Source organism: Gymnoscopelus braueri (genome assembly GCF_963280865.1).
Source record: "Gymnoscopelus braueri genome assembly, chromosome: 14".
NCBI lineage: Eukaryota > Metazoa > Chordata > Actinopteri > Myctophiformes > Myctophidae > Gymnoscopelus > Gymnoscopelus braueri.
In genome coordinates this window covers 5,185,342-5,195,445 of record NC_137619.1, presented here as the reverse complement: position 1 = coordinate 5,195,445, position 10,104 = coordinate 5,185,342, and the positions used below count along the sequence as shown (strand labels likewise).

The window sequence follows — 10,104 nt, the reverse complement described above, 5'->3', positions numbered from 1 at the left end:
TAGGATTTACAGTGCACGCTAAAGTACAGTATGTGCATGTATTTGAAAGTAATAATAATAACAACCACTAAATACAGAGGAGGGGCCCACATATGGTCTGATCTGCTCAGTTCCCCCTAAGGGCGTTACACATATCTGGGCATATGGATTGATGATAAACTAGAAAAAGTGCTCCTCGGAGCACAGGTCTCCGCCAGGTCAGGTAGGTTATTTTGGCATCCTGGTGGTGCTATAATAGGCCAATGTGAAAGGGGTGCCATTTCTTCCTAGGCCGTGCACGGCAATCGGACACTGCATTCATGATTTGAGGCATTTTGTTCAAAACATTTGTTTTGCTAATATTACAAGGTTGGCATTTGTTAATTCCTCAACATGGTGTGAATGTGTGTGGAAAGTTTCACCGCAATCAGATCCGTCTTGATCACATGACTATAGAGATCATGTGTACCGATTTGCGTGAAATTTGGATAAAATGTGAAGGAGTAATATAATACGTTTTACATAAGTCTTGGTGGCGCTATAAAAGGCAGATTTTCCTTGGCCTCTAGGGAGTGCGTATGCAAAGTTTTATATAGATCGGTGCAGTTATAGGTAAAAACACGAATCGGCCTGTTATAGCGCCACCATGAGGCTGATTAGATTTTTTTTGTGGAATTTCTTCCTCGGCATAGTGGGAATGTGTGTGCAGAATTTCAGGGAAATTGCATGCTGTGATCATGATTTGAGGCATTTTGTTCAAAATGGAGCACTCCTGCAAACTTTGGAAGCCATTTTTAGCCAACCAGGATGGAATATGAAAAATCTGAAATACTTGTTTTGTTTAATGACTATAGAGATACTGTGTACCGATTTGCGTGATGTTTGGACAAAAGCTGTAGGAGTACTGTCAAAACATGTGTTTTGGAAAAAGCGGCCTCCTGGTGGCGCTATAACAGGCCCATGTGAAACATTTGGGGCAGAGGTTCTGAATTGGCATCCAGGGAGTGTGTGTGCACAGTTTCGCTGCGATGAAGCCAACGGTGCTGGAGATTAGCTGTTCACAGACGGACACACACACACACACGGACGGACGGACGGACGGACAGGGGGCAAAACATACTCTCTTGCCATGCCTTTCGGCCTGGCGGAGACAATTAAGCTTCAAGTTCCATACTGAGAACATGATTAAAACATTGGGTGCATCCACACATGTACGTCAAGTTGTCGTACGGAAGTCGGAAGTCCCGTCCACTCCCAGGTTATAGGAAAAACCGGACGGGAACTTCCGGTTTTTAACTTAACATGGGAGTGGATGGGACTTCCGACTTCCGTACGACAACTTGACATACATGTGTGGATGCACCCAGTGTGGGCAAAACCTGGTCTACTGTATAGAAATATATGCTGTTTCCCCTTGTTTCGCAGAAAGAGGATCATACAGGCTGTCCAACTCTCAGTCTTACAGTACGTTTTAACAGCGGGCGACTCTCGGGCGATCCCCGGGCGACATCGTCCAAAAGATAAAGAAAATCCATCTTTCATCGCCCTATCGCCAGTAGTCGCCGGCTCTCATAGACATATAATGCACTTCCGGAAAATACTATCCTGATCGCCCGCTGTTAAAACGCACCGTTAGACTATGGGGACATCATTTATAGACATGCTGCTGACACCACCCTTAAGCCCCTAAATGCCATCTACCACTCTGCTTCAGGTTCATCACAGGTGACCCATATACCCACCATTGCACTTTATACACTAACGTTGGATGGCCCTCTCTCTCCATGAGACGAGACCATCATTGGTACATCTACATTTATAAAGCTCTGTTAAATAAATCACCAACATGTATTTCATCACTGTTAAAACCAAATACTTCCACCCATCAAACACGTTCTTAGGAACACATCCCAATATTGGTCCCCAAGGCCAACACCAAGCTAGGTAAAACAGCCTTCGGTTTTAGCGCTCCCTTTACCTGGAATGAATTTCAATGCACTTTAAAAATGGATTCCATGTTCTCACTGGGTCAATTAAAAAATGTACTCGCTAACCTTGTTGTTTTAAATTGTCACTGTTTTAATTGAGCTGTCTTAATTATTAGTTTTTATACTCTTCTCTGTTTTTATGCTGTTCTTATTTCAATATTATTTACACTGTATTATGTCAACTGTAATCTCGGAATTAGCAAGCTGTGGTGTACTTGACAATAAGGCTAGATAGCATTAGCTACATGTAAACTGCAATCATGCAACATTATCCACTTAACCCTACGGTAGTTGTATGTCATTCCGCGGAAATAGCAGATCTACAAGCATTGTCACGCATTGTGATCTTGTATATCTGCTATTTTTGCTCTCCTATCTTTTCCAAATAATTGTCTACATTCACTGAATAATCATGTATTTTCATACATTATAACATGCACTAGGGTTTATTTGGTTCAAACCTATATTGAACTGGGGAACAGTACGCAGGGCCCTGGAAACTCCAGAGTGACCAGTCAACTACACTCTCCATTTTGGAGGCCGGAGGCCTGGGCTGCTGTCCTGGCTGTTGGAGGTGGCGTTGGGCTTGGACTGTTGCAAGGTGCTGCTTAGATGGCCTGGGAGGAGAAGGCTGACACAGTCGCTGCACTGCTTCCCCACCCAAGGACTTAAATGCTGAGTGTCTGGGCATTAGGGCTAGTACTGCAGGCCGCCGAGGATGCTGTTGATCTGCTGGGGCTTTGTAGCCTGGCTGATAGCCTCACTTCTGGGGCTAATAGCCAAGCTGATGAATAGAAGGGTTCATATGTCTATGCTACCCCGTGTCTAACTGAATAGAAGGGTTCATATGTCTATGCTAAACCGTGTCTAACTGAATAGAAGGGTTCATATGACAATACACCACGAGCATGACAGGACATAGGGCACAGCATAGCCCAACATAACAATACAATAAAGACAGAGACACAAAAGAAAAAAGGACAAATCATAAAAGACTTCACACCAAATACAGTATATGATAATCATCACAATGTTGTTGCCAACAACCTCACTCCCATATAGAGCTCTACCATTTGTATCCATCCCCTATGGCAACTAGCTGACATCCTCCGTCACTCCAATACACAAGACATTAAGCCACTCATCCCCTATATATGGTGCTAAGGGGCAGCCATGCTTCTACAAATTCGGACAAGGTACCCCGTGGAACATACGATAGTCTCTCCAAGGGCATTAAACGTAACACTTTTTCAAACCATAGTAGGACACTTGGAGGACTGTCATCGATCCATTTATTGAGGATTGACAACCGAGCAGCGTAGAGCAACGCTCGTACTAGATGTCGGTTACCTTTTGTTAATATGCTATTTATGTCTGCCCCTAGAACATAATAGAGTGGATATAAGGGTATCTTAACTCCAATCAGTTTAAGAATTTCATTTTGAATGGATAGCCAGAAGGGTCTGATTTGAGGGCAAGTCCACATCATATGACTATAAGTACCTTGTCCGCTTTTGCACCTAACATAGGGGAGAGCATAGAGGGTCATATTTACTCCTTATTACTGGGGAGACATGTAGTTTGTGTATTATTTCATATTGGGTTTCATAAGACCTGTTATTTTCTTTGCATTAAGTAATATGTTACGCCATACCCCCTCATCTATTTGTAATTGGAAATGATTTTCCCAGAATACTTTACTATTATTAGTTGATGCTTTTTCTACCTGGAACAGAATCTCGTAAAGAAAGCTGACACATTTTTGGGGGAGAGTTGATGCCTTTATTAAGATAGATTCTACATGGTTGGGACGCGTGCTCAAGCCAGTCCTATATTCAGGGACTGAATTAATGTAGCTCCTAAGTTGTAAATAACGAAAAAAATTGACTGTAATTGTTGGAATGATTTTTGCACACCATCTTTATATAAGTCCTGGATAGTCAAAATACCTGCATCTTTCCACAACCCAAAACCTACATCCAGACAGGATTGTGCAAAATCTGTTTTTTTTTGCTACCGGTGCCAAGCGCATGACATATGTTTTTTTATGCCAAAATGTTTACGTACCCGATTCCATGTTTTCAGAGTGTTTTTAACAATAAGATTGTCTTTTAGCCCAGGAAGTGCTTCAGCATTTTTTATAAATATCAAATCAGAAATAGAAACAGGATCACAACCATAAGCCTCCAGGGGCCTGTTCCTCAAAAGGTGAATTAGAGCTAAAGCCTGGCTTTTCCACCTATCCTGGCTTAATTTAGCCAGGATTAGAGCTGAGTCGGTTCCTCAAAAGGTGAATTATCTTGAAGATTAGTTTAGCCAGTTCACCCTGGCTAAGTTTAGCCTTATCCGATTCCTCAAAAGAGAATTGAAGCAAGCCTAGCTTAGTTACCATGGCAATTTAGCTGTGAAGTTAGCCTGGTCAGGAGCAGGCTAACAGCCAAGTTTACTTAATCTAGTGCCTTGTTCTTCAAGTTTTTCCACAGTTAATTCAAAACATGTGTTTGTATATGGACTCATTTTAATGACCCTGCATTCAAATAAAATGAAATAAATACAATAAGATATAATGAAATTAATTACTGAAATAGTGTGTGACCATGAATCATAATCATAATTGTTTCACAATGACTCATGTGATATGTAATTGTCACTCTGTTATAGTTAACACTATAGTTCATCTTGTTGTTAGATGTTTGATAATATATTATTTTATTTTTTTTAATATTATAAAAAATGTCTGACACATACATACACACACATATACCCGTAACTAATAATTTATATATATATATATATATATATATATATATATATATTTATATATATATATATATATATATATATAAATTATTAGTTAAGGGTTTAAAGGAGCCTCTTTGTAAGTCAATGAGGAGCATATTTTAAATTATCAATTTCTAGTCAATGGAGAAATTATTTTGTATTTCTTGTCCACCTTTGGAGTTACATCATGATGGCAAGGTAACTACACAACCCAAACCTCTACCAAAGTGGTCTTGCAAATGTGGGGTTATTTATTGCGTGTCTCGTCCCGTCCCGTCCCCCCCGCTCATCCCGTCACGGCCCCCTGTTGCGGTCACCCCCCCCGTCCCGTCCCGTCCCGTCCCGTCCCGTCCTGTCCCGTTGTGGCCCCCGTCGCAGTACACCCCCCCGTCACCCCCCGTCCCCCCCCCGTCCCGTTCCCGTTCGTCCCATTGCCCGTCCGTCTCAAACACACACACACACACACACACACACACACACACACACACACACACACACACACACACATTTTTCATGAGCTGCTGCAGTGCTGCTATTCAGCCACAGAGAAGAACGCTGCTCTGGTTTTGGACTCCGTGATTGGTCAAGTTCAAGGAATCTGCGCTCGAGTTCATGGTCTTTTATAGAAATACGTCGCCGGCGAATCCCCGCCCATTCAGCCTGGCTTCATTATCCTGGCTGGACACAGCCTGTCTTGACATAGCCTAGCTCGACAAAGTTGCTCCTCTTCAGCCTGGCTTGGCGTCTGAGGAACGGAATAAACGAGGCTTTTCGGACCCGACTTTGTCAAGACTGGATTTGGCTTAAGGCCAGGCTTTTTTAATTCACCTTTTGAGGAACAGGCCCCTGGTCTAGACAGGTAGAATTTGGATCCTTTTTTATCCAGTCTACTATATATCTTACTTGGCACGCCATATGATAGTATAAGAGATTTGGTAATACTAAACCCCCTTTTAAGATGGGCAGCTGTAGTTTCTGGAGTTAAAGTCTGCCACGCTTTTTCTGCCAGATAAATTTAGAAATCAAAGCGTGTAATGTGTTGAAAAACATGATGGGTATGAAATTAGGTAGCATCTGCATCTGATACAATAATCTAGGAAGGACATTCATTTTTATAATTGCTATGCGTAATGATACTGGAAGGGGTATCCACCTTTCCAGATCTCTTTTAATGCTTTCGAAAACTGGAGTTACACCGCACACCAACGTCTTAGTAGTGATGCCTATTGCCGGCCCAATATTTGATTCTGGACGCAGAGCAATGGTCATCATAAATATTGGCACTTTGGCTACCAGTGTGTGCCAGCCACCTTATTGTCTCTTGGAGACAAATCATTTGAAAAACTAAATATGAATCATCATGAAACTGATCATATGTCTATGCTAACCCGTGTCTAACTGAATAGAAGGGTTCATATGTCTATGCTAACCCGTGTCTAACTGAATAGAAGGGTTCATATGTCTATGCTAAACCGTGTCTAACTGAATAGAAGGGTTCATATGTCTATGCTACTCTGTGTCTAACTGAATAGAAGGGTTCATATGTCTATGCTAACCCGTGTCTAACTGAATAGAAGGGTTCATATGTCTATGCTAAACCGTGTCTAACTGAATAGAAGGGTTCATATGTCTATGCTAACCCATGTCTAACTGAATAGAAGGGTTCATATGTCTATGCTAACCCATGTCTAACTGAATAGAAGGGTTCATATGTCTATGCTAACCCGTGTCTAACTGAATAGAAGGGTTCATATGTCTATGCTAACCCGTGTCTAACTGAATAGAAGGGTTCATATGTCTATGCTAACCGTGTCTAACTGAATAGAAGGGTTCATATGTCTATGCTAACCCGTGTCTAACTGAATAGAAGGGTTCATATGTCTATGCTAACCCGTGTCTAACTGAATAGAAGGGTTCATGTCTATGCTAGCCCATGTCTAATTGAATAGAAGGGTTCATATGTCTATGCTAACCCATGTCTAACTGAATAGAAGGGTTCATATGTCTATGCTAGCCCATGTCTAATTGAATAGAAGGGTTCATATGTCTATGCTAACCCGTGTCTAACTGAATAGAAGGGTTCATATGTCTATGCTAGCCCGTGTCTAACTGAATAGAAGGGTTCATATGTATGCTAAACCATGTCTAACTGAATAGAAGGGTTCATATGTCTATGCTAACCCATGTCTAACTGAATAGAAGGGTTCATATGTTTATGCGAACCCATGTCTAACTGAATAGAAGGGTTCATACGCATGTTAACCCATGTCTAACTGAATAGAAGGGTTCATACGCATGTTAACCCGTGCCTAACTTAATAAAAGGCACCTAAATGGACATTTTATGCCAGTGCTGCTGGTCATTCTTCTGTTTGAAAGACTAAGGGTCCTATTTTGCGTGTCTCAAGTACCAGGTCTTATGACTTAAGACTTGGACGCGTGGCCAATGATGTTTAGCCACTCAAAATAGCTAAACAGCATTGGCCACTCCTCCAGGTCTTAAAGACGGGGTGCCGTGATTTTCAGTGATTCCCCCCCCCCCCCTAAAACATAATCATCAGGTATTATGGTTATACTAGGAGGAAGATTTTATTCAAAAAAGTATATAGAAAGTGTTAAAATTATGTTTTTATGTGGACACGCCTCCAGTTCATTAAGTATACCTGGTTCTCACCTTAGCACCTCCTCCACCACCTTAGCACCACCCACCTGTCCTAGTCCCTCCTCCTCCTCAGGCCCACACCTGTTGTGTTATGATAATGAGGGGGAGGGTATCTTTTTACTGTGTCATTAAAGTGCTGTTTTTCTATTGGCATGTTTGACCCTCAAAGTTTCAGCCTCCAGGAAGAAACTCAAAATAGTCAAAGACATAAAACACCATAAAAACACCACCAGGGGGCTTAATGAAGTTCTATCAACCTCATAGACACATGAAAAACAGAAAAAGTGCAAAACCATGGCACCACCTCTTTAAGTTAAGTCATAAGACCTGGTACTTAAGACACGCAGAATATGGCCCTGAATCTATGCACACCGACGTCTTAGTAGTGATGCCTATTGCCGGCCCAATATTTTATTCTGGACGCAGAGCAATGGTCATCATAAATATTGGCACTTTGGCTACCAGTGTGTGCCAGCCACCTTATTGTCTCTCGGAGACGAATCATTTGAAAGACTAAGACTAAATATGAATCATCATGAAACAGATTAGTCTGATAAAAGATCAGATATATGACGTTAAAAAAAACGGCAGCATGCTGGATGAATCATCCTTGTGTTAGGGCCACACAATATCTCTCTCTCTCTCTCTCTCTCTCTCTTTCTCGTTCTCACTCTCTCTGTCTTTCTCTGACCAAATACAAATGGGAGTGTTCTAGAGGGAAAGGCTCAAACAAATATCCTTGTTCTCCTGCAGTTTTAGGATGTCTCCTGAGTGTGTGTGTGTGTGTGTGTGTGTGGGGGGGGGGGGGGGAATGTGTTGAATACATGTGTCCTGTACATCACCAGTTCTCAACGTTCTCAACCGGGGACCACCAAGGGGTCCGAATGGAGCCTTACGGGTCTGTAACAAATGGAACCAAAAATACAGGCCCATTTGGTTCCATTTGTACACGCTCAGAGTTAAATAAGCACTCGAGGATCTTACAGTGTAGATTAGGGGGTCCCAGAGATAAAAAAAGTGTATCAAATATGGAGGGCTTAACGAACGTCAAACCGGAGGTCGTTGAAATTAAAGAAGGATTGAGAACCAGTGCCGTGTGCAGTGTTGCCAGATTCTGTGAGAGAAACAAGCATCAGGTCTAGGAAAACAAGCCCAAAAGAAGCGACTATGGGCCACATGAGTACTAAACATAGCCATAAGCTATTTGAAAATAGCAGATCTACAAGCTCACAACGCGTCACGATGCGACGCGTTGTGAGCATGTAGATCTGCTATTTTCAAATACAATCTTGGGGGGAAATTATAATAAGCAGACCTGGCAACACTGGCTGTGTGTCAATCAAAGGGATGCTCAGGACAGCAGGGCTTCACTTTCGCCCAGGCGTCGATGCAGCTCTTATGGTAGACGCAGAGGCAAGACAGCCGGGCGATGGTCTCCCCCTGCACCAGGTCGTCCAGACAGATGCAGCACTCGCCCACGTCTTTGCCGAGCACGTCCATGTTGTACGGCAGAGGCGGAGACGTGATGCAGCTCAACAGGTGGTCCTCGATCCGGTCCCCCGGGAAGGGCTTGGCGCAGAAGGGGCAGCGGTTGGTGACGTGGTGGTTGTTGATGTGGTACAGGCCGATCCACGGCTGGGACGCCGTGGACCGCTGGTGTGGCGCGCCCCGCAGACCGCCGGCCGGCACCAGCGACCCGCCGGCGGCCCGCGCCCAGATGAGCAGTCGCTCCAGGAAGGTGCGGTGGGGCGGCGGCGCACCGCGGCCCGGTGTACCTTGTCTTGCTTGGTGTTCTACGTTGAGCTGAGGAGCCTCTGGGTCTGGGCTTACGTTTAGGTCCTCGTCAGGCTTGTCCTCGCCGTTGTCGCTCGCTGGCGATGCTTGGCCGATGCCGGAGGAGAGGCTGAGATGGTCGGCGGAGGGGGTTACGTCGGCACTCGCCGCCGGTTGTCCCGCGACAGAGCCGCTGGCCTGCTCAGGTCGGCCGAGGAGGGTTTCCTCAAAACCCTCAGACAAATCAACCATAAGGCTGGCGGCAGTGGGCCTGGAACAGCGCGTCTGCCGATACGAATGTTGTATAGGGACATCTTTTCCGAAAGACTGGATGACTGGGTTTTCTTGAAAGCGACTTGCTCTTGCCCCCATCTTTTGGTGGGAGCTGTTTACCAAATAGTAGGCTATAACTAATTCAGCTGGCTAGATGACCTGCTTCCTCAAAGCCAACACAGAAGAATAACGGGACTACGTTAGTCACTAACTAGTGTTCTGCCAATTACAAAACTGGCTGCTGTTTGTCTCTGTGTAATAAAGACAAGTGGGTTGTATTGGGTGTTAGGGGAAACGATCGTGTTCCTGATTCAATTTGTTCTTCCCCCTCGTTCCCTCTAGCTCTTTCCCTCTCACTGTGGATCTTTTCTCTTGCTTTATCTGCCTCTCGAGGATAACGCATGTCTTCGGATGACACCATTTATAGGCTCTGGTCTGACGTCATTCACAACACAAACCTTTGCCATGCATGCCTATCAACACTGAGTTGCACAGGCGCCCATGCAGATTGTCCATGTGGATTTTGATGCCGCTTTCCAGCCAAACAGTTCGAATGCTAACGGCAAGCTAACACTGTTAATGGCACGTCACTGCCAGCCTTTCTGTGCTGACTGTTAGGTTCTAAATGCATATCAACCTGGGGGTCCTT

General features: G+C 44.0%; 1 protein-coding gene across 1 annotated transcript; it reads right to left on the bottom strand.

Moving 5' to 3' along the window:
- Positions 1-8,744: 8,744 nt before the first annotated feature.
- On the bottom strand, positions 8,745-9,554 carry LOC308100052 (uncharacterized protein; the record flags this gene model as incomplete). The annotated part of the gene is made up of 1 exon (XM_080448952.1): positions 8,745-9,554. The coding sequence occupies one exon, from the start codon at positions 9,552-9,554 to the stop codon at positions 8,745-8,747; it is 810 nt and encodes a 269-aa protein (XP_080305078.1).
- Positions 9,555-10,104: the final 550 nt, after the last annotated feature.